General features: G+C 41.1%; 1 protein-coding gene across 2 annotated transcripts in view; it reads left to right on the forward strand.

The window, feature by feature from the left end:
• palm2akap2 (palm2 and akap2 fusion) overlaps nucleotides 1-21,567 on the forward strand; it is a 157,691-nt gene extending 136,124 nt beyond the window's left edge. The window contains exons 8-9 of one of the 2 annotated variants that reach the window (XM_007892034.1): nucleotides 35-757; nucleotides 21,489-21,567. In XM_007892034.1, the coding sequence (XP_007890225.1) occupies nucleotides 35-757; nucleotides 21,489-21,511 (746 nt within the window). In that variant the 3' untranslated portion in view covers nucleotides 21,512-21,567. Of the gene's footprint in view, nucleotides 1-34; nucleotides 988-21,488 lie in introns of those variants that run through there. The other variant, XM_007892033.2, reaches the window with a different exon arrangement.
• The last annotated feature ends 4,233 nt before the right edge of the window (nucleotides 21,568-25,800 follow it).

Below are 25,800 nucleotides of genomic sequence, written 5' to 3' on the forward strand. Positions count from 1 at the left end.
TGAATGTGCATTTATTTGTTTGTTGACATTGCAGCAATGTACGGCATGCAGATCAACGTAGAAAAAGACAAGCAAACAGGAGAGACCAAGGTCCTCTCCACAGCTGCCTTGGGTCCTGAGGGAGTTTACCAGAGGGGAGTTAAGGTCTACGATGATGGCAGCAAGGTTGTGTATGAGGTACATTCTGGAGGGGCAGTGGTTGAAAACGGTGTTCAACACTTAACCTCATCAGAAGTGGATCAACTACTAAACAGAGCTGGGAGAACCAATGTGAGTTGTGACAGATATGTGTCTGACTCATTGACTACATCAGAAAGCAATGCTTCTACTGAAGGCCCAAGGAGCCTTGGGGACACTGGACACAAAGATATGATCCTCAAGGAAGCTAAGCTAGAAATGCTCCCTAAGCCAAGTAACTTGGATCTTGCCGTCAACCCAATTTGTCAGATACCTGCAGGTGAAGCTCCCGAGGCCAGTGCTGACCATCCAGTGACAATGATCTTCATGGGATACCAGAATGTGGAGGGGGAGGCAGAAGCAAGCAAACTGCTGGGCTATGAGGGAGCCATCCAGGCAGAACTTGTCCTGATAGACGAAGACGATGAAAAGTCACTGAGAGAGAAGACTGTGACGGACGTCTCAACACTTGATGGCAACGCAGCTGAACTGGTGGCTGGGATATCCATGACAGAGGCTACTGACACCCCTTCAGGAGATGGGCTTGAAGCAACTGAGAGCGGAACGGAACCAGCTGCAGGTACAGAAAAGAAAAAGCGCTGTAAATGCTGTACTATCATGTGATGGTCTTTGGGAACATGCTGCCTCTCACTGGCTTCAACCTCACTTTACTAATCACATTTGCAGTACTGTGAACTGGGAGGGAATGTCTTTTCTATGCTCCTTTAATTCCTACCTTTAATGCTGAACTAACTGAGGTATCAAAACCAGGAGACAGGAAGTGGCTATAACACATTTTCAAGTTTCATTGAAATGTTATGGCACTTTACTAACACTGAGTGTCATTTAAAAAATTACCACTCGAAGAAGATAGAAAATAGCCAAGTGGCATTTGCGAAAGGCAAAGACAACACTTGCAAACCTATGTAGTGCTGTAATCAAACAATCTGTGATTTTCTTTTTNCTCTCCTCCAATATTATCACACAACAGTGAATGTTGCTGAATGATATCTCTTATTATCACTTTCGTCATCCTGACACACATTTCCTTCCCTTTCTCCCTTCAATATTCTAAATTCCTATCCCTTGAAATTCTTGCCTTTCTTACTCACAAATTATTTTTATTACATGAGGTGCATATACATTTTAATCTCATTTTTCCTGCCACACCAACCAGCCTGGAGTTTGCAGCTCCCTTTAATGCTCTGTGAAGACGTACCTTAGGGTTTTAGATGCCCTGGTGCTAGTGCAGTGTCCTGGACCATGCACAATTGCAGAGAATAGAAAGTAGCAAGACTTCCTAAAGAAACACTATAACTGCAACTGGTACTGTATAGAAATAAGCTAGTGTGCTGCCATGACTGGGCATTATACTGTGTGGACTGCATCCACCATTCAGAAAACACTGAGCACATCCAGGTGTTCAGAATTCATTCCTATATTTCTTTATCAAACCGTTCTACAATTGATCTACACTGCCACTGCACATCTATGCAATAGGAAGTGTTGGTAAATCTTAGTAAATGTTTGCCATTTGTTGGTTTATTTGCTTTTATCTACAATGTTGGGAATTGACTAGTTAGTTTTTTGAATTTTGCTTTTTTTGAAATGTCTGTTTTGATAGCATTCTTCAGTGAAGTCACTTAAACTTCCATTTTAAATTAATATAAGGGGAAGTTGGCTCTCCGTCAGTCGCAATTCCTCCCTTCGTCCTCCCTTTCCACCTCTCCCCCACTCTCCTCCCCTCACAGAATTACCATCTCTGCTTATCAATCTCACAGAGACAAATTTTGGGAGTTGGGGGAGGAGGAATCCAAAATTGACTGGGAATTTTCTGAACGTAATATGGAAAAAAATATAAAAAATCAATGAATATCTATCACTGAATCACTAATCATTCTTCCCATAGCTATGTTCCCCTGGAAATGCTCAGGCAGAATATGTTATTTGTTAACTCGTATGCAAACTCTCCAACTGCAATCGATGATTCTCTGGCCCCATATATATTAGAACAGTAACAGAAGGAATACTGGTTTTCAGGATACCAGATAGCTAAACATGAGCCAGATACTGTCTTAGTGTGAAGACATTCATGTTTTCTATAAGAATAGTAAATTCTACTTTATGAAACTTTTTTGGGGTTACATTTCACAATTCATGAAGCAGCCTTGTGGAATTTGTGGGATTTATTACTTACCACCTGAAGGAAACAATATCCAACTTAAAAGTTTTAGTGCCTTGTTTTTTTCCAGCCTTGTTTGAACCTAACAGTGTGCAGTGCACTGCAGTGAATCCAGTGGCTAAGAGCAGTCAGAAAGGATGACTGTGATCATTTGACTGAAGCAGTACCTGCTGCTTGCCTGAGTCTGATAGCTTGACGGCTGCTGTTTATCTGGTATCCTGTGCTGCTTGTTGGCCCTCCTCAAGCTCCCTCCCCATCCCAGTTCACTTGTGTTTGAATTGAGCAGGCTGTACACAAGTAAAAATGATCTCAGCCGTGTCTGAGAATGAAGTAACAGCAAGAATTTCTATGAGGCCTTTGAGTGACTGTGCCTACATTATTTTTCTTTTACTTTTATTATTTTTCCCCCACCAGAGAAATGCATTTTTTTGCCAGACTTTGATTTTGTTAAGGGTGCCACTGTATTTTACTGTACAATGTGAGATTATAAAATTATTGCTCTCTCCTTAAACGACTGGGTATTTTCCCATCTTCGTCCTATATTTCAATTGTTAATAGGTGTGAACTTCCTACTTTGAAAAACAAATCCTGATTTTACTTCTTGACTTTTTTTTTCTGGAGCTTATTTACTTACACAAGCAAATGATTCTTCTCCTAAAGGGTGTCTTTGAAGTGACCATTTTGTATCTCGTTCTATCGAAGTTTGTATGATATTTCTACTCTTATTTCATTTTTTTTTTAAAAAAAGCACTGTATTCAGCAACTTAACATAGCTGTGGCTGTTTCTAGAAATTCAATGCGATGTGCAGTTATTGTCTTCTGTGCTTTCTTCCTTTTGTGTCAGTGCCAATGAGCTCTTTTACACTCACTTCGCCTTAATGCTGTGCACTGCCCCTCACCAAAATACCCTTGCCCTGCCCACTGCAGGGATTTAGGAGGCAACTTTTGATTTACACAAAATGAGTGTCCTTTCCAATTAAGCACATGATTAGTTTTGATTGTGTAACGATGTGTGTAATGTTGTTTTGTAAATTCTGAAGGCTTAATGTTTTAAAACAGAATTAGGCGATGCACAGAAAGTGGAGCAAATCTCAATACACGGTGATCTTGGCAAGCACAAACAGGCAATGCCCGACAGGAATGCATGACACTCAATGCACACATAGGAGAACAAAAAAAACTCAAACGTTCTATTTTAGGAACAGAAATCCTCAAGAGTCCTCGGAAAGTCAGGACTACGTTTTTTTTTAAAAAAGCTCGCAGAAGGGCAACAGAGTCCTCACAACACGTCTACAAATAAAATCCTACTGAAGATGAATTTAAAAGACTCCTTCTTCCCACTTTTGCTTCTGCTACTAACCGAGCTCTCGCTGACCAAGAGCACATCTTGTTAAGATCAAGCCTGTTAAAGCTCAAAGAGACTCCCTTTGTCACCCTCAGAAAAAGCAGCATCACAAAGCGAGCACAGAGCACAATGCAATCGCTGACATTGTGAACAATTGTATAGTTATCCCAGTTATCACTGGAAAGCATTGCACATTTCCTTTGATTTTCTCTAACCCACTTTAGTATTAGCTCAAGCCTCCTATTTAATGGCTTTGAATCACTAATTTGATGTACTGTTATACAGCTGACTGATAAGGATTTCACCTCTGAAATGTTTCGTCATTCAACCTAGTGGACTTATGCTTAATACAGGCAAGATTCTTGCACCAAAATGGCTATCATAGAGCAGGTAGCTTTGCTTGGTTATCAGCCACTTAGTATCCGGTGTCTGGTGTTTTCTAGGAGATAGCAATCAGACACAGTTGATGATCACAAGTGGCAAATTACTGTAGATTTAGAGCAGGTTATCCTTTATTTCTCATCAGTTTAATACAGGTTCACAGATTTAAAAACAGGTTTTACCATCACAATACTTTGAAGCATTGAACCCCAACAAAGTAACTATTGGCTAAAGCACAAGTTCCCAACTAAAGCACAGGCACCTCAATAATATTTCATCTTAACCCTACTGACTTTCAGATGTGTGTCCCCTACAGTGATGTACAGCCATTCTTCAGAGGGTCATTTATGCATGAGAAGATGTCTTTAATACCACAATGCTGGAAACATGAAAAACATTATATATAATGAAAGTAGCTGAGATGGAAGACTTTAGAGGGAAGGATCTTGGTCAGGCAAATCTCATAAACTCCACAGTTTGACTCTGCAAAGCCATATGAGAGTGTACTCTACAGTAGCTGAAACAAATGAAGATATTGAGCTGAGTCCCAGGACCTATCTTGATCTTTATATATTTTATAATTACATGGGTTTCCAGATTTATTGCAAGGTAGATAACGTTTGGAGGTAACACCAAGTTAAGGGCAGCTAAGATCTTACAAAGAGAGTTCAATAGGATGTGTAATCTTGGGTGATCACAAACAAAATGAAGTTCAATACAGAGGAATACAAGGTTCAGCATACAGGAAGTAAAATAGAAGGGACACATTCTCTGTGGATGGGAAAAAACTTGCTAAGGGGAGGCTGAAAGAGATTTAGGGGTGTTAGATTGCTCACCTTGTTATAAAAGTGTAGATGAGAGCAATGAGATTAAACCCCAATATTAGAGGGATAAGAAAAGAGAAAGTTTAGATAAAATAGACTAGATATAGGTTTTGGAAGTTGAAAAGCCATTTCTCACAGAGGCCTTACAGAAGCATACAAAATGTTAAATGGAATTGGGAACGTAAATTCAGAATAGTACTTCCAGATATGCCATGGCAAGAGAACAAGGGGGCACAGGTTCAGGGCTATGGAGGGCAATTTCAGGATGAAAACTGGGAAGTATTTTTACACTGAAGGAACTAATGACTGAACCAGATTATGAAGAAGATTGGTTGAGGCTGAGAGTTCAACTCATTTAAGGAACAGTTTGATGCTGTGCTGGAAAGTACAATTAGAGTGGGTATTCTGGAAGGATGAGATCAAATGAGCCAAAGGGCCTTCTTCGTCGCAGTTGTGATCTATGACCTACTGTTGATTCAGTAAAGGAACATCCTAAAATGTATCTAATGGCCTAACATGGCCTAGATTATATTGCCCTAAGATCAAGGAGTGCAGGAAAGGGCGAAAATACGGAAATTAATTCATTCTAGTTCTAAAAATTAATAATACTGGCATTTCACAGCAATCATGTGAAAAGCAACTGCCTCACATGGAGAACCTAGAAAGTGTCTTTATGCTTTAAATATTTTGCTATTTTACTGCCTAAGTTTAGATTTGCCAGAGCATATCACTCACTCAATAAGCGAGTGGAGCCACGTTCAATTCCTAGGCGGGGCAAACTCTTAGGCAAGTTTCCTTACTCCACACACCTCTGTTTACCTAGCAGTAAGTAGGGAACTGGTTGTTGATGATTGGCAGATCATTTTCCGGGGATAATAATTCCTCAAAAAAAATTTGGTCACTCAATCCACAACTGTTTGTGGGACACTGTTGGGGCATTTGACTGCTGTGTTTTGCCCACAAAATACAGTCAATCTACTTTACAGTATATTCTGTGAAACACTTTGAGACGTCTCAACAATGTGATAAGGCGCTATATCAAAATGGATGGATTTTTATTTAACTGCTCTGAGGTAAATTATTATGTTTAGGTGTGTGGCAAGGTGATATTTGAAATGGACAACCTTTTACACGCGTTTCATCTATGTCATTCTGACCCACAAATGGAAAGGGCAGTGTTCAGAGGGGGTACACAACATGATTAATTAAACTATCAGAATAAATGAGGCATTAGGGCACTTTCTGTAATCCCAAGTGAAGTATGCAGTCCTTGACACAAATGGTCAGGATTCTCTGCAAAATCTTTTTGAGTTTAGTTTTTCCCCATTGAAACAACATGGAATGAAATTAGGTACTGTTCCTTGACACACGTCTGTGGAATACATTTCTTCATTGAGGTAAAAAATGTACATGAGGTGGTCCTAGACCTGTGAAATAGAGAGAGGCACATTCCTTCCAGATTTTGAGTCTTTAGGTCCTGAAAGCATTCATCCCATCTGCTTCTGCTGGCCTTACTAACCGTGTCACGTGTGCTCCTCTTCAGCACTCTGTGCGCATTGACTCCGAGATGTTCATTTAAAGGGGGAGTGTCGCTTGATAAATTGTCTTGCAAAGACACATTGCAAGAGTCATTAGAAGTGTCATGCACAGTGATCTCATAGCATTACCAATCACATTGCATCTTTTTAAAATTTTGAATACTCAAACCAATAATGTGAAAACACACTTTAGTTCCTGCAGCACCATTAAGAATGCCTGGCAGCTAATAACAACAATAAATTACATTTGTATTGCTTCTTTCATGTTGGGAGGATTTCACAAGGCGCTGGACATTCAGGGATGTGGACACGAGCTGGGGGTTGGGATTAGGAAGGGTGGAGGGTAGGAATAGGAGGGTGATCAAGGATGCAGTTGAAGAAGAGGGTCTTGAGTTGGGCTTTGAAAGAGGCAAAGGAGGGAGCAAGGTGTAGGGACCTTGGGATGGAGTTCCAAAGGGTGGGGCAGAGAGAAGCTGAAGGCCTGACCAATGATGGAGCCCGCTGAATGGAGGGAGTGGTCAGATCTATATCTTTAATGGGTCACATATACTGTGGCATTTGAGAGGCATCTCCTCAGATAGCAAATTCCTGGGTCTGCCGTGGTCTAAGCCTGGCTAGCAACTCCCCACTGAGGAGTCAAGGCCCTTTAATGTTTCCTCAACTGACCTTCTCATTGCCTTGATCCTGTGCTTGAGATTGTTGGTGGAAATTATACAGACATGAAAAACAAGTAGAACCAGTGTCAAATGCAACAAAAAAAGCAAATCTAAAATGCTGAAGAAATGTGTTGTATTTTTTAAAATATCTATTAAATCATCTTATTAGATCGATATCAGAAATTATCCAATTTTTACAAAGCTAGCTTTCTGGTACTCAAAACACTTATCACCAAATAATTGGAATGTAAGAAGTTTCTAAATGTTCAGAACACAAATCTTTTGGGTGTTTTTCTATTCGAGAGCCCCATTAGGAAGTGATGAATTGAATAGTTTAAAAGCTTCTCTTAGATCCCTTAATTCATTTGCACTGTCATTGAACAGCAGAAATTCAGACTGAAAGGCCATTTCACCTGTACTAATAATACTAATAATAATCATAACAATAATCCATAATCATTGCATTTGATATACACAGTAGCACCTTTCATGGCAGGGGGACATCTCAAAGTGCTTCACTGGATTTACTGTAAAGTCTAATGACTGAGTATTTTGTAGATGAACAATAGAGATAATCAGAAAGAATCACTGCCCACATTGAAAACACAGGAATGATCCTAGCATTGTGTGAGCTGACTAGCAGATAGCTAACCGAGGCTTTCATTTGTAATGCTCATCTTCTGTTACACTCATCAGTGCATAAGATAACTTTCAATACCTTGCTCACTTTCACTCTGATAGAATCACACTGCTATGATTTCAGTAAACATAATAGAACAATTAATAGCAAGAGTTACTTGTACAATTGTCTTAGAAACTAAATAAAACTGGAGTGAATGCTAAGTTTCCACAATGGTCCATTATTTGGGGTTTTTTGCAAGTTGTCCAAACTCGCAGATGTGAAATAACATCTGCCTAACCTTGATTTTTTTTTCAAAGGTTTTTATCTACAAATAATTATGATATTGGGATCAAGGGTGACTTTTCACTGAGTTTTATAAATTCAGAACAAAAAAAAATGAATTAAATGATACTGTTAAATCTGTACGTCTCAAGAGGCTGCCTGAGAACAGACTCAAGCATGAGCTAAAAGTAACACTTGGTCCTGTGGTAACATCTTAATTTCATTTTTATAATTTACATTTTTTTTTAAAAATCACGAGGGCCAGCTTTCACCAGTTGCTCCTCAAATACAAAAAAAATTAAATGAGGTAATGCGATTCTCATGAAGCGAGTTTCCAACATTCCGAATCATTTAAAAGATAAAGTAAAACTAACTTGAGAGACGGTGAAAGAGTCTCACTAGTTTGCCACAATGTCAGGGTTCTGCAGTATCCCCCCCATATTGCAGAGAGTCAATCTTAAATCTGCTTCACATTTCATAATTATTCACATTGTCATACTGATATAGAGTCTTTATAAACCAAACTCCAACTAAATGTATAAGTGTAGAACTCTGATTAGGATTATTTTGTTTGACCAATATTTAGTACAACGTGAATTCTTAGATAAGAAAGTTCCTCTTTTACCAGACGATAATGTATGATTCACATTAGTAGTTGATTTATAGTTTTTGTTCAAGAGTATGGTTTTCTGTCTGTGAAGTACTGGTCATTGTTGTTTGGTATCCGTTCATCTATATTTGAGTTAGAGATTTTATGGAATTATTTGTTCCTGTAGATGGCAATGGTAGAGTGTAAGAATAGTCTGTCTGTGGCCATTTCATATCCCAATTCATCTTCTTAAACAAGCAACCCGAAGCATAAGATAGCAGAATGGATGGTATCCCTAGTGCAATGTCTTCAAAGTCTTTATGTTTCCAGCGACTATCAAGGTTAGATTTGTGAGACCCCAAATTATCTCAGACTGCACCCTTTTATTACATTACCTCTTCATACTCCAAAATAAAATTTGCCAAAGCATGAATAGACAATTGTGAGGGAGTATTCTCCTGTGTTCCTTAGAAATAAAGTTGAAGTTAATAATATGTAGGATTGATTTGGATCATTTTGAACTTCAGCCAATATGTACAGACCAAAACAAAAACACATGCCATGTCTAAACACGTGTAAAAGAGCTCAGTGATTGGCATTGGTGCTGTGCTAACACTGATTAAGACTTGCTGGGTTTTCTGCTGAATTTTGTAACCTGAAGTGTACTTGGACTGTACTGTTCTGTTAAACTGCCACTGGCCAAGCTGTAACTCCGGCTTCTCTTCTGTACAGAATTAATATGAATAAACTTGCTCTCCACTGTGTATACACCACGTCTCTGCTACTTTTCTTTCTAACTTTCACTTTATGAGACACTCCATAATTCCAGTAGAGCACATCACTTTGGTATCACAACTGTCACTAAAAGGTTACTAACCCACTTTTCTGCTACTATGCTTTATTTTATGTAACTATTATCACTTGTTTTTAGACAGCGGCAACTTGGCATATAGCTGCTGCCCTAACAAATGACTGCCGCACTCAGCTTTCTGGGATATGCGTGTGCTTTTCCCCCTGGGTAGGAGAGAGTTGAGGCTGTGGTAGAATTGAAGCAAGATCAGGGCCTACTGAGCAGTCTGATAGCATAGCTTGCATTGCTGTGGCTGTGAGCACACATTCCAGCTAATAGCTGATGCTCGATCCAGCAGATGTGGGTTACGGAATGGGAATGTCCCATGCAGAAGTAGAGATTCTCCCATCAGGGGAGGTGGAATGGAGGGGAGAGAAAATTATAACGTTATCCTTTAGTCTCTCAGCAAGTGTGTTCAATATTAGACCATGTGTCACTGAAGAGCTCGCAATGTGTGTCTATGTCTTCCTAGCTTTGAGGAGATGGCAGACAAATGAGTCTTCAAGAGAAGCGAAATCATGCAGGAGTAGTAAACAAATAGTAAAGAGTTGTCTCTTGCTCTAGAGTTATGACTGTTGTTTTCTATATTGCAGGCAGATTAGTTGTCTCTAACAACTAAACTATTTAGTTGTCTCTACAGGTTGACTAATTGTTTCCTGTGCTTCAGGTAGACTATAGTTGTTTCCAATACGACAAATAGATTGGTTGTCTTCTATACTAAAAACGGTCAAGCTCATCTTCCTGCCATTCACGTTATGAGACCAATCAGTCCTCACCTGATAATCAGGAGAGATATCCTGCTTAAGAAGAACAGGGAGCATTAGGTGACCAGCTCCGAGGCCTCTGTCTATGCTGCTCTAACCTCGTGGCCAGGATGTACCCACAGATAACCTTCCCAATTAATTTCCTGCCTCTTTATATTTCTCCACTTAAAGCCACCACACAACTGCAACTCAGTGCAGTGGGAAAGCAACTTGCATCTCAACACAATCCATGCATGTTTAATGATCTTTCTCCTATTCACATGCTTCAGCATGTCCCAAATACACAGCCTCATCTTCTTTAATTATAATGTAAAGGAAGTAATGTACCCCTGAAATGTGAAATGTAACACCCATTCATCATGTACTTGGATGCCTGGTCAATGGGTGTCCTTTATCCACAAGGCACATAAACCAGATGGAAACTACAATGGAATCTTAAAGGAAACAATAGTTCACTGTACCTGAAGAACAAAGAATCATGAAAATTATCTAAGTTAGTGAGATAGGAATCTGGAAACTATAGGCCAGTTGGGAAAACATCTGCAAACGGAAAATGGTTCAGAGTATTATCCGAGTTGCCTTCAGCAACAACAGCTTGCAATTATATAGCGCCCCTTCCCCAGGGTAGCTTCCCAGAGTGCTTGACATTGGCAGAGCATGAATCCGAGCCAGGGGAAGGGGGAAGTGGCCGTAGGCATGGTTGAATAAGAAGTTCTTCAGGTACAATCTGAAACTGGGGAAGGAAGGGGCAAGGTGGAGGGATAGAGGAAGAGTGCTCCAGAGTTTTGGAGCCTAGTGGCTGAAAGAGCGGCCACCATTGGTGGAATTGAGTGCACGAGGGACATGCAGAAGGCTGGAGCCAGTTGAGAGGAGGCAGTAGGTTATGGGTTGGGGAGTAAGCAGGTTGGGGAGGTAGGGCGATGCCAGGGCATAAAGGACCCAGTAATAAATTGTAAGTCATCATCAAGGATTTAGATGTCATAGACTACGTCCCACAAATCTACTAGAATTCTTTGAGGCAATTAAGATTTGGGTTATGCTTCAAATATTGGTGTAAAATTCCACTGTACATATACATACATTACTTGAACGAAAAAGAGAGAAATCCCAGTTTGTCAGTATTCTGTAGTTAATGGGCTTTCAGTGTGAATAAATATAAAGATTATTGGAGCAGGAACTATAAAACTCAAGTACATGATGAATGGGTGTCCATTAGCAAAGGTGGAAAAGGAAAGGAAAAGGAATCGGGTGTGATTATTGGCCATTCAGTGGAGGTCTCCGGTCGATGTGAAGCTTACTAAATTAAGTAGAAGTTCTGGTATAAATATCAAGGTAATTTTAGTCCTGTGAAATTCATTGAGAAGGCCACATTTGTTAGAACAATCCGCCCAGTTCTGGGCACTTTGTTTCAAAAACAACACTTGTATGTTGGAGATGGATTCAGACTAAAGCAACTGGCAGTGATTCTGGAAATTGGGGCAGACACCGAGTTATGAAGTTACATTATCTAGGCCAATGTTCCCCAAGCCAGCATTGGACTTGCATTCAAGGGCTGATACTTTGGATACTATCTTAATTCTCTTAATCTATCTTAAATATCTCAATTATCATGGAGTACCTTAGCGAGCAGTTAGTGCTCTCGTCTCACAATGGAGAGGACCCGGGTTTGATTCCCTGGCGGGGTGAAACCTGAGGAAAGTTTCCTTACTGCATAAGATTCGGTTTACCTAGCAGTAAGTAGGAACCTGGTTGTTGGCTAATGGGGAGATCATTTTCTGGAGGTTATAATCCCTCAAAAAGGAATTGCACCACTCAATCCACGACTGTTTATATAATATAATAATCCTTGCATTTGATATAGCGCTTTTCACATCTTCTGGATGTCTCAAAGTGCTTCACAGAATATAGTGTAAAATGAATTGACTATATATTTGTGGGCAAAACACAGCAGCCAATTGTGCACAGCAGTGTCCCACAAACAGTTGTGCATTGAGTGACCAAATTATTTTTTTTTTTGAGGAATTATTATCAGGAGTGTGGAGTAAGGAAACTTGCCCAAGGTTTCGCCCTGCCGGCAATCGAACCCAGGTCTCTCACTTCCAAGGCGAATGCTCTAACCATTGAGCTTCAGGACTTCAACCACTGTGCTACAGTACTCCAGGACTGTTTATGGGATACTGCTGTGCACAATTTGCTGCCACGTTTCGCCCACTAAGTACACAGTCAATCCACTTTACAAATATTCTGTGAAATACTTTAAGACAACTGAAGGACTATATCAAATGCAATTATTAATTGAAGTGAAGAAAATAGATCTATACCAGTATTCTGGGAACTAGCACTTACACCCATTGCCTGAACATTCACCTAGCAGAATGTTCTGTGATGTGAATAATTATCCTATTGACTGAAAATGCAGAGCCGTCAATAGTTACCATTTGCCTCAGCGTGAATCCCTTTCCTCTCCAACCCCAGTGATAATATCACATGCCACATTTGTCATCCTTCTAATATTGTGGAGGTAAAATTGTGATATTCCTAAACACATTCTATCCCTTAATTAGGAAACAGTTTATTAACTGGTCAAAAATTGGGATCTAAGCCTGTTGAGCTAATGACAGAATTGGGAGGCAACCCTCCCAAACTTTAGCACCGAGGTTTGGTCTAAAGTCTTGATTGAAATATTTTGTGCCACCATTTTGTATTACCATTTAGTTCCGATTCTTTGACACCTCACTTGGATACAATGATTGGGGTCCAAAGATCCAATGTTATTTGCGCCATTTCTGATGACTGCCAACACGTTTCAGTGCACCTGAAAATAGGCTGTCAGATTAACTGATCCACTGTCTGGAAAGCAGTGCTCAAATGCTTGCTCCGGGTTGAGAAACAGAATTGGGTACAGAAATCCAAAATGGCGACAAAAGCATTTTGAAAAGAGGCTTCGGACTAAATATTGTGCTGAAATCAGGGAGGAAGAGGTGTTGTTTACTCCCAAATGTACGATTCTAAGCTAACTTCTGGAACTCCCTCCCTCTACCGATCTGTTTGCACCCACCCCACCATCCTTATCAGTCTTCAAGTCTCACCTGAAAACCTACCTCTTCAATTACACCTATGGTCATCTCCCCCTCCCTCTCCCCTCCTCCGTACTTGGTGTCCATCGTCCACTGTAAAGCGCTTCAAGAAAATATTCTATGTGAAGGGCACTACATAAATACAATGCTCTCCCACTATTGGAATCTCCACACATTAGACCATAGTTTAATGTCAGATCTCGACATGAATTGCAGCCTTGTCCTGCATACTTTATCAACAAGAAAGACTTTCCAAACGTTGTCAGAGAGAAAGTATCCGTTTAACACTTCAGTGCCTCATAATTGTTTTCAGACAGAGGAAAAACACTGAAAATCCCACGGAGGAAATAAATTCTCTGAGTCTGTGTGTTTGGAATTCATTCCAATCTTTCCTTTTCCATAACTCTGCCGAAACAGGTCAAGTCCAGAGACCTCTCTCAAGGTCTGGCAGGGTTGTTTCATAATTGGCCCCATTGGGAGTTGGGTTCCTCTGGGTGACTTTTGCTCTGAGGTTCCCCAGTTTCTGTAGCTCAGTGGTTAGAGCACTTGCCTTGCAAGCGAGAGGCCTGAGTTTGATTCCCGACAGGGCAAAATGTTAGGCAAGTTTCCTTACTCCACATGCCTCTGTTCACCTAGCAATAAGTAGGAAACCAGTTGTTAGTTGATTGACGGAGTGCTTTTCCAGGGATAATAATTCCTTAAAAAAAAAATTGGTCAATTAACCCACGACTATTTGTGTGACACTGCTGTGCGCAATTGGCTGCCGCTTTTCATCCACAAAATATACAGTCAATTCACTTTACAGTATATTCTATGAAGCACTTTGAGACATCTCGAAGACGTGATGAAGCACTATATCAAATGCAAGGATTAATAATAAAAGCCCTTGTATTTGATATAGTGCTTTTCACGTCTTCTAGACATTATTATTATTCCTGTGTGAAGCTGCTGGATTCCACTTGCTGTCTCGCCACATGGTTGAGATTAGCAACCTTGGAGTGTAACGTGCAGTATTCCTGAATGGGAATTCCTTACTAAGGAATCATGAAAAAAATGACCATCAGAAGTTGATTGGGTCGGAACAGAATTCCCACTGGTCAGCAAGACACACATGTGATTTCTACACAGGAAGGGGTCTTCATTTGTGTGACTCAGTTTCCAATTGGGAAATACAACAATCTAGACCTCACCTTGTGAACTGGCACACTATAACCCTGAACATCCTTGGGGGCTACCAGTACTTGACCCATTGAGAATAAATAGCAGTAAGTCCGAGATTTATTTACTTGCACTCTTGAACTCTGTTCCTGCTGACTTGGTTCAGCAATAGTCTGGCATGAGCAATTTAGTTCTGGAAGAAAAAAATGTTAAAGAAGCGGGAGAATGAAACCTTTTTTCTCAAGCCTCCATTAAGCATCTTTACACCATTTCTCTCTTTATTCTTTATTAATTAAGGGGTATACAGTTTTGTGGAGGCTGTGTTGGGATATTGAATGTTCATCGATCCAGCACAACAGTCCAAAGTCATCTCCTTTATTCCTAGCTGAGAATTTTTAAAAACTCAGAATTGGAACTGATTGATTTTTAAAACAATCCAATTACTGATGGGATTTCATATACTGAATCCAAATATAAGAAATGTACTGGTACGTGAAACAATCTCATCACCCCAGGCCTTGCCAAGCTCCACTGGCTCCCTATTGCAGATTGGATTGATTTCAAGATCCTCATACTCGCGTACAAATAATATCATGCCCTAACATCTCTCTACCTCTTCGACCTGCTCACACGTACTCCTCTACCCCCTCCACCACTGACTGCTATGCTTTCAGCCACCATGACCCGCAGTTCTACAACTCTGCCTCAATCCCTCCATTTTACCCCTTATTTGCCCATCTTCAGATCACACCTGAAGATCTTCTTCAATTGATCCCCCCTCTCTCCAGCTCGGTATCAAGCTCCATTTCTGTTAAGTGCCCTGAGACATTATCCCACATGAAGCACACCTTATAAATGCAAGTTATTGCTGCTTTATAATCTCCAAAGTCCATCTGCACAATTGCTGTGCCCTTGATGTAGTAAGGTTTCCACATTTTCAGATTATTACCTCCTTGCACATGTTCAAGTCACTCTTGTATATGGAAGACAAGATCACTAGTGCTCCGCATGCTAGTTTGAGAAACATACATTTGCTCGTGCTCACTGTTTCTATCCATCAATCAATCCCATATTCATGACACCACTTTGCCTTTAATATCATGCAGGTTGGTTTATGCAACCACTCTATTTCCCACCATGTCAAACACCTTTTTAAAGCTCAGAATCTACTGCATGCCCCTTCAGTCATCTGCTTAATCAAATACTGGAGTAAAACGTACAATGTTTCTCAACAAATTCTGGGGTGCATCATCCAGTTTGTGATATGATCCCACAGAAAATTCCAGACCCCCATCACACCAGTCTTTCCAAGCTTCACTGGCTCCCAATTACCGAATGGATCGATTTCAAGATCCTCTCACTCATTTTCAAATCCCTAAATGCCTTCACACCTCCAACATCAACTTGATTTATATCGCACCCTTCACGCATCCCAGAGCGCTTGACAGTGGCACAGTCTGACCCCAAGCCAGGGGGAGAGGGAGGGGGGAGGTGACAATCAATCAAAAAGCACAATCAACAAGGAAGGTCTTTAGGCAGGATTTGAAAGTGGGGAGGGAGAGAGCAAGGTGGAGGGATTGAGGGAAAGAGTTCTAGAGTTTTGAGGAGTAGTGGCTGAAGGCATGGCCACCGATGGTGGAGCGGAGGGGACACGGGATGAACAGGAGGCCAGAGCCAGCCGAGCAGTCGCAGCAGGTGGGGGAGGACATTGGAATAGTCCAGTGCGGAAGTGACAAAGGCGCGGATGGGGGGTTTGGGTTGCACCTCCTTGCACCTCACCTCCCTATCTATCTGATCTGCTTATCTCCCAGTTCACCACCTGCTGACTACACTTGGCTGGCTCCAGCCTCCTGTTTGTCCCTCGACAATTGCACACAGCAGTGCCCCACAAACAATCGTGGATTGATTGCCAAAATTATTATTGATTTTATTTATTTTTTGAAGGGATTTAATGAGGTCATTCACTATGAAAGCAATCCACCAATCAACTAAAAAATGGGTTCTTACTCACTGCTAGATAAGCAGAGGCCTGTAGAGTAACGAAACTTGTCCGGAGTTTTGCCCGGCCAGGAATCGAACATAGGTCCTCTCGCTTGTGAGGGGAGTATTTAATCAATGAGCTACAGGACTCCACATTACATAGCACCTAATCTAGTCCCATTCATTTGCTCGCTCACCAAATCTTTAATATTCCTCTTTCTCAGTCATCTAATTATTTTTCAAAAAAGATGTATGGACTTTGCTTCAACTCTTGGTTTGTGGCAGAGAGCATTACATTCCAACCTCCCCGCTGCACAAGGAATTATTTTTCTAATCTCGTCCATTTTTTTTGATCATATTAAATTTGTGTAATCTTGATACTGATTCGCTGACCAGTAATAATTAACCCTTTGTAATCATGAGATCAGTTCAGGTCACTCCTTAATCGCAATGGATTGTATGGAATTACATAGAATTCCATACAATCCATTGGGATTAAGGAGTGACCTGATCAGGAAACAGGCTGTTTGGCCCAACATTCCTTCTGTTGTTTATACACCACACAACCCTGTATCCCTCCAATTCCTCTCTCCTATACCTCTCTATTCCCTTCTCCCTCATATATGCATTAAGTTTCCTCTTAAATATGTTGCAATGTTCCAGTGTTTCAATACTGTTCCAATCTTGTTTCTGTGCTACTTGGAAGCACAAACATCAAAGTATTCTCTCCTCCCCCGTGCAGTGCTAAAACAGGAGGATGCAATTGTGCAACAGTCAGATTCAAACAAATGGGGAAAATTAAATTTAGACAATGTTATTCAGTTTGCGGAAAATGTTTAGGCACATCAAACATGAACTCTACTTATTAAATTCACAGCAGTGTGAGCAATTACAATGCTCTTTTGTTTTCTTATTACTTTCATCTTTGATGTAGAAATGACCAGGAGATTGGTTTCATCTGTGTAAGAATATTGGCAAAGGTTTTTGGTAGAGTTCAGGCACACCAGATTAGGTAATTCACAGGATCTGGATATAATTGACATTGGAGAAAGCTATGTTATTGTTAGTGCATGGCATCAACACAATACCAATAACACTATTTGCTCCCTCTATGGCCTGGGCATAAGGCACTACACAGTAAGACATACAAACTGAAGGTGATGGGGCACATTTGGACCTGTGTTGGATTGCATAATTTCAATTGGAGCAGCATTTGTGAAGTTTAAAGAATTACTTTGTATTTCACTAGGTCTGTGTAGATGGCCAGTATGTGGCAGTAGTGGTGGGACCTGATTTTCAACAACAACTTGCATTTATATAGCACCCTTCATGTGGGGCAGCATCCCGGAGAGCTTGACAATGATGGAGTCTGACCCTGAGCCGGGGGAGAGGGAGAGGATAGGTGACCGAAAGCACGATCAAAAAGGATGGTCTTTAGGCGGGATTTGAAAGTGGGGAGGAGGGGGACAAGGCAGAGGGATTGTGGGAGGGAGTTCCAGAACTTTGGGGTGTAGTGGCTGAAAGCACGGCCTCCGATGGTGGAGTGGTGAGGGCGAGGGAGGAACTCATTCATTCTTCCTGCTTCCCCATCTTCAGGTAGCGCCTGAAGATCTTCCTCTTTGACCAAGTGTTACTACACTTCGAATTGCCCCTCTCTCTGGCTCAACATTGTGCTCTGCCACTGTCAAGTGCTCTGCAACACAACCCTGCATGAAGGGCACTATATAAATGCAAGATGGAGTCCTGTAGCTCAGCGGTTAGAGCACTCGCTTTGCAAGCGAGAGACCTGAGTTTAATTCCAGGCAGGGCGAATCCTTGGGCAAGTTTCCTTACTCCACACGCCTAATAATAATCCCTCCAAAACCAAAAATAATAATAAATTGGTCATTTTCAATCTACAACTGTTTGTGGGACATTGCTGTGCGCAATTGGCTGCCGCGTTCGCCCACAAATATACAGTCAATTCACTTTACAGTGTGTTCTGTGAAGCGCTTTGGGACGTCCTCCCGACGTGAAAAGTGCTATATCAAATGCAAGGATTATTATTATTATTGTTGTGTTGTTTTGTTTGTTGGGAGGGTAAGAATCCACATTCCCCCAGGGCAAAACATTCCCCACTAATAGGCTGCTGAGTTTTGCCCACAAATATTCAGTCAAAACACTTTGCAGTACATTCCGTGAAGTGCTTTGAGATATCTGAAAGACGTGAAAAACGCTATATCAAATGCAAGGATTATTATTGTTATTATTTACAAAAGATTCTTAACAAAAATGGAAGCCCATGGAGTTGGAGGTAACCTTGTGACGTGGCTTGGTAATTGGTTGGGAGGCAGGAAACAGAGGTAAGGATAAAGGGAATGTTCTCTGCTTGGCGGGACATGACAAATGGTGTACACCAGGAGTCTGTACTGAGACCCCAGTTGTTTGCCATATATATAAATGACTCGGATGAAAGACTAGAAAGTTTTACATCCAAGTTTGTAGATGATACTAAACTGGAAGGCTCAGAAAGTTGTGTAGACGGGAGTAGGAAGTTACAAAGGGACTTAGACAGAATAAGTGAGTGGGCAAAACTGTGGCAGATGGAGTTCAATGTAGGGAAGTGTGAGGTCATCCACTATGAAACAAAAAAGGATGAAGCAGAATATTTTCTTAATGGGGAGAAATAAAGAGCTGTGGAGGAGCAAAGAGATTTGGGTGTCCATATCCACAAATCACTAAAAACTAGTTCCCGGGTGCAAAAGGTAATCAAAAAGGTGAATGGAATGTTGGTCTTTATCTCAAAAGACCTGGAATACAAAAGGGAAGTATTGATGCTTCAGCCATAGAGAGCGTTGGTCAGACCCCATCTGGAGACTGTGTTCAGTTTTGGGCACCACACCTCAGGAAAGATATATGGGCCCTGGAGGGGATACAGTGCAGGTTCACCAGAATGTTACCAGGCCTTAAAGGGTTAAGTTACGAGGAAAGGCTGCGTAAACTTGGATTGTATTCCCTTGAGTTTAGAAGGTTGAGGGGTGATTTGATTGAGGTATATAAGATGATGAAGGGATTTGATAGGGTAGATAGAGTGAAGTATTTCCTGTGGTGGTTGAATCCAAAACAAGGGGCATAGTCTTAAAATTAGAACCAGGCTATTTAAGAGTGAAATCAGGAAGCATTTTTCACTCAAAGAGTGGTAGAAATCTGGAATTCTCTTCCCGACCAAAAAGGTGTGGATGCTAGATCCATCCACACCTTCAAGAGTGAGGTTGATAGATTTTAGGTAGGTCAGGGTATTATGGAGAGAAAGCGGGAAATTGGAATTGAAAGGATTGGTTGAGGTACAGATCAGCCGTGTTCTAATTAAATGGCGGAACAGGCTTGAAGGACTGAACAACAACAACAACAAGATTTCATTTATAGAGCGCCTTTCACGTCGGGAGGACGTCCCAAGGCGCTGGACAGTTGGGTCAGGACCCGAGCAGGGGGGAAATGGTCAGGGTGAGGGGAGGGGAGGGAAGGGAGGGAGCGAGGAGGGGGTAGAGAGTCGAGAGGGGAGCTGAAGGCACGGTCAAAGAGAACGGACTCCTCCTATTCTTATGTTCCTATGGCTGACTCACCACTCCTGATAACTCCCCCCAGAGTACTTTGCCCTGGGAGTAACAAGTTATCAGCAATTTATTGTAATTAATACATCACTTAAAAGCTAAAATATTATATATGCCGCATAGAGTGTAAAGGGTTAACTAAAAGATAAAAGGAAACAAAATACAAGGAGTTGCCAGTAATTTCAAATATAATTTCATCCGTAGTTCTCTTTGAAACACAGACTTTCTTTGTCACAGGCTGCTTTACTTTTCCTCTCTTTTCTCTCTCTTTCTCTCTCTGCTGTGGCTTGCTGTGGGTTTATCCTTTGTTCCCCCTTACGGTTAACCACTCTTTTCAGGCAGGTTTCACATCTCACAATACTCGAGTAAGGGAGACACAGCCAACTTTGACACCAGATGTACTGTTTCAGTAAACACTGTGCACTGAATAGTTTGTTCACACCTTGCCATGAATGAGACCTCAGAGAGCACCCAAAACAATGATGGGATCAAAAGCCTACTAACCTTTATTCATTCAATCATGGATATCAGACTGATTCAATTGGTAGCACTCTCGTCTCTAAACCAGAAGGTCAATCCCTTTAGTCTAATGCAGTGCTAGGTTGTGCTGCATTGTTGAGGAGCCGTCATTTGAATAAAATGTTAGACCTTTGGAATCACACACTAGCGAGAGTTACTGTCTTCAAAGGAGGATACAAGTTAAAAAAAATAAGCAGTGAGCGAAGTGACAAGGAAAGTACGAGAGAGTGTATTATTGATAAATGAAGTGTGGTTGGAGCTCAATTCAATGTTGGGTTTGTAACTATGGAGTCCACTTCCCCAAACATTTCTGATCTGACAACAGGATCTACAGCAGCATTTCTCAACTGTGGTCATATGAGGCTTTGTGGTTTTGGTGGAGGGGTTGTTTGTGTGTGTGGAGTCCTGTAGCTCAGTGGTTAGAGCACTCGCATTTGCAAGCGAGAGACCTGAGTTCAATTCCAGGCAGGGCGAAACCTTGGGCAAGTTTCCTTACTCCACACGCCTAATAATAATCCCTCCAAAACCAGAAACAATAATAAATTGGTCATTTTCGATCTACAACTGTGGGACATTGCTGTGCGCAATTGGCTGCCGCGTTCGCCCACAAATATACAGTCAATTCACTTTACAGTGTGTTCTGTGAAGTGCTTTGGGACGTCCTGCCGACGTGAAAAGCGCTATATCAAATGCAAGGATTATTATTATATTATTATTTGTAGTTCGAACACGTGTTGAGCCATTGCGGTGGACTGGAACTGTAAGGACTCCACAATGCGAGCATACCTGACCAGGACTACAGCTCCCAGGGCAGGTGGCTGATCAGTCATGTTTGTGCTCTCTCCTTCTCCGTCTTTCCCTGCGCTCCGCCTGACTCGAGAAGTAGGGAAGTAATGCAAATTACCAAGAAATCATACTGCGGTCACCAATAAGTGTTTTGTTTGAGAACTATAGTACTGATCTGGAGGAGGAGCTAAACCAAGGAGATAAGGAGGGAGGAAGAAAATCCAAGGTAAATCAATCCAGGCTCCTCAGACTCATATTTTACATAGAATTACATAAGATCTACAGCACGAAAACAACCCAACTAGTCTGTGTCAGTGTTTATACTTCACATGAATCTCCACCCCTCCGAATCTCCTCTCTCTAGTCTTGCTCCTCACCTCTCTAGTCCATTCTCCCTCATATGCATATGATAAGAAGAAGGCAACATATCTGACAAAATCAGCTAGTTTTGTGATACCAATGAAACACAGTGCCACAGCGCCCTATATCAGCACACTAGGGATGATTACTTTAAATCCAGCAGCACAATTCTATTTGTAAAGCCCCAGCAGCACTAACCTCAATCTCAGAGATAAAATCCTCCATTTGCAGTACCTGAGAAGTTCATAGTCCTGTGTCAAACAATTCCATTGCTATTGTGCCAGGAAATGGTTCAGGTATTAATTATGAAAGAAAAGAAGTATGCTGAACTTTTCACTGAGACAACCTAACTTTAAATTGTTCTCTATAATGTACTTGACAGTGTTTCTCTGTGTAAATTGGGCATTGGCCTCAATCCCAATCTCAGTCTAAGAATAATAATCATTGCAATTGATACAATGTCAAAACATCGCAAAGAGCTTTATGGGGAACTACGTTCAAGTAAAATTCTGTGAAAAACTTTGAGCCCTCTCCTCTCGATGATGTGATCAGCGCCATATCAAATGTAAGCATGATGATGATTAGTTTTATTTATTAAATAAAGAGTCCAGTTTGTGTGCAACGAGATCCCACACAACAACCATGAAGTGAATGATCAATTAGGAGAACTGTTAGCCAGTCCACTGTGAAAAACTCCCTATATCACTTTTATTATCATCATTTGATGCACCCATTTTACATACAGTCAGAATGAGCAAAGGAAGCAAGTGAAGCCAAAATGGGTTAGGAGATGTGGTGTTTGTCGAAGGGAGAACGTTCTTTACGAGGTGAAGAATGATAGGGTTATAATTGTTAAAGGGAAAAGGCGGACATGGGATTGGTGATGGGACAGGAGAGATTGTACCCCTATGTACATTCTTGAGGGCACCAGAGGAAGAGTTACCCATTTGGTAGATGGATCTATTACAAGGGGACAGAGCCTTGATGTCAGAGTCAAAGTAATTAGAACTGAGATCAGGAAGCTTTTCTTCACATGGAGCTCCTGTCTCAGAATCTGAAGAAGTTGAGTCAATAAGGATATCTTAAAGATAAACAAAGACTTGCAGAGTAGTGGTATTACAGAGATACAACAAAAGGGCTTGACATTGGGATTAAAAATCTGCCCAGCTTTAATAATTTTTTGGAAAAGGGCAAATTTTTGAAAATGGTCTCTTTCTGCTCCTGATGCATACACTAAAATGCTTTGCACTGCAATCGAAACAACAGGTTGAAAAGGACTACATGCAATACCATGATTATTACACTGACAGTAAGTGTGGCAATCCCTTTCCCTTTGGGGCAAATTGAAAATAAATTTTCCACTTGCTCAGTGTCAGCACAATGGTTTGGTATAAAGCCAGTTGTGTTTTTCGCTGGCTGATCGCACTGCCTGCGATTAGAGTTTATCAGTACTGCAGCTCAGTTAGAATTGGGCTGCTATTCCATGCTGCGTTAGCAGATATCACCTGAGGCTGCAATTGCTTCAATTCTCTGAACTAGGGAGATGGAGAAAAAGCTGACCAGTTTTCCCTGCTCTTAATCCCCAAAGAGTGACGTCTCTTCAAATCTGAATTTTTCAACATGGTTGGAGACTATTCAACTGAATATGTCTATACTTGATCTCTGTAAGAACTATCTATTTGATCCCAGTCCCCTGCATTTTCCCTCATTTAAATAGCATATTAAAATTTTCCTTATTAAAAGCTACTATGGATTCTGCTTTATTGTTGGGGCATTCCATGTGCTATTAACCCTCTGAGTAAAACAAATTCTCCTGATCTTAAATTGATGGTCTTGTTCCTGACTCATTAACCAGTGGAAGTAGTTTCTTCCTATCTATCTCGTCAAAAGACCCTCATAATTTTGATCGCCTCTATCTAGTCTCCCTTCAACATTCTCTCTTCTAGTGAAAAGAGCCCCAGTTTCTCTAGTCTCTCCTCCCAAGTAAAGTATCCCTTCACTATTATTTTAGTGAATCTCCTCTGTATCCTCTCTGGACATAGACACAATTCTATGACTGCAGCCTAACCAATTGACTTCTACAAGTTCAGTATTGCCCGTTTGCTTTTAAATGTAATGCCCTATTTTCTAAAATCTAATCCCCCATTAGCTTTTATCATAGCTTCATCGTCTTACTCTCCCAAGTTTAATGATTCATGTTTAATAACCCCTTCATTTCTCTGCTCTCCTTTTTAAAAAAAAACATTTAATGTATGTTTTCCTCATTCTTTCACCCAAATTGTATTGGCTTGCATTTTTCTACATTATAATAGATGTGTGGTGAGGTCATCTGGAGGCAGAATGAAGCTTGGCAGTGATGCTGAACAACTTGCCAACATTGGCTATCACTTACAGAAGGGTTTGTTAAGTGAGGTGTAGGACTACTGGCAGGAGAATTCCCAGACCCTGTAAACCCCCACCCCGAGTAATATTACATGGCCTTTCATTCACTGCAGACTGTGACAATCTTTATTCCTCAGATACCCATTTGGTTCCAGTTCAAAATCTTGACATTCCGGCTCTGACTCCCACTCCTGTTCCGATCCCAGCTACAACTATAAAATAATATGCAACCAGATCTCTCTAAACTCCTGTGTTTGCCCTTGGCTGCCAGCAGATGTGATCCCAGGAAGACTGAGGCGCTATAGAAATGTAATCTTGTTGTTCATGTTGTTCAGAGAAAAAAGGGTAAGGGGATAAAACAAGGAGTAAAAGATTAATGACTGTAATATCATTCAACCCAAAAAATTTGCTAATTGGATTCAGTATAATCAAGCAATTATTGCCACTTGTGTTTAATAACACATTGTGACTGAAACAGTGAATAAAGTTCAGATCATTTAATTTTACTTAATGGAGTATTTGGATCCAACTTACAGTATTTCTCAATGGGATTCCTTCATAATGAATCTCGAGTCAAGGAAACAGAACTCCATCTCGTAACTGGAAAGATGTCACTCCGAATAGCGGAACTCCGCTCAGACACAATGTGGTTCAGAGCGGGATTCCACAGGTCAATAGAAATTAGACCTCTTGACCAGCAACCAGAAGTTGATACATTCTTAGACGAGAAGAGGGAAAAATTTGAGGGAAAATGTTGCGGGTGATATAACTCCTCCTAATCAAACGACCCGACTTGTGCTACCTATAGACATGTATTGTAGTTTGTAAGTTATAATTGTTGCATTTTAGGAGCAGAGGTCAAGACTGTTTCTCCGTTAAGTGAGCTGGCTCGATCGCTTGTGGGTGACATCGCTGGAGTGGAGAGGAGCACACTGGTAAGTCACATCTTGCCTCACACAATCCCACCTGTCTTTACAGTCAACACCAAGGCAATACATGTACCAGTTGGTGATCATCTGCCATCATCTGTGACACTTCCTTTCAGTGTCTGCAGGACCTGACAGGAGTGGCAGAGGAGCAAGGAGCTGCTCTGATACAGGTTGGATATTTCCTCAGGAGGGGAGGGGTGAGGAGCCAAAATGCTTGACAATCTATTTTCTTATCCAGAGACAATGAGGGGAACTTTCGTGATTCACTAACCTTGGTGGAGTGCCTTTAGAATTCAGAAATTCTGGCAAAGTAACCAGAGGGAAGATAAGGAGATGTTTTTACACACACAGAGAGCTGTTACGATCCAAAATGCACTGCCGGCGAGGGTGGTGGAAAACATTCAACAATAACATTCAAAAGGGAATTGAATATGTATTTGAAAGAAAAAAATTGCAAGGCTATGGGGAAAGAGCGGGACTAGTTGGCTAGCTCTTTCAAAGAGCCAGCACAGGCATGATGGGTCGAATGGCCTCCTTCTGTTCAGTAGGACTCAATGATTCTATGAACTGTCCATCTCACAAAGGTTGGCAGGTTTAATGAACAGCAGAAAATTGCACCCAGTATCTGTTGCTTTTACCATCAGCCTGGACTGAAAGTTAATTCAGCGCCTTGAGGACGTCCTCCCGATGTGAAAAGCGCTTTACAAATATAATTTTGTTGTTGTTGTTAATTGAGTTACTCTCTTAACCATTAAATTGATTTCATACTGCATACTTGGTGATCAACTGTCATGGTTATGGCACCAGAG

The sequence above is a fragment of the Callorhinchus milii genome, unplaced genomic scaffold (genome assembly GCF_018977255.1).
Source record: "Callorhinchus milii isolate IMCB2004 unplaced genomic scaffold, IMCB_Cmil_1.0 Scaffold1, whole genome shotgun sequence".
NCBI lineage: Eukaryota > Metazoa > Chordata > Chondrichthyes > Chimaeriformes > Callorhinchidae > Callorhinchus > Callorhinchus milii.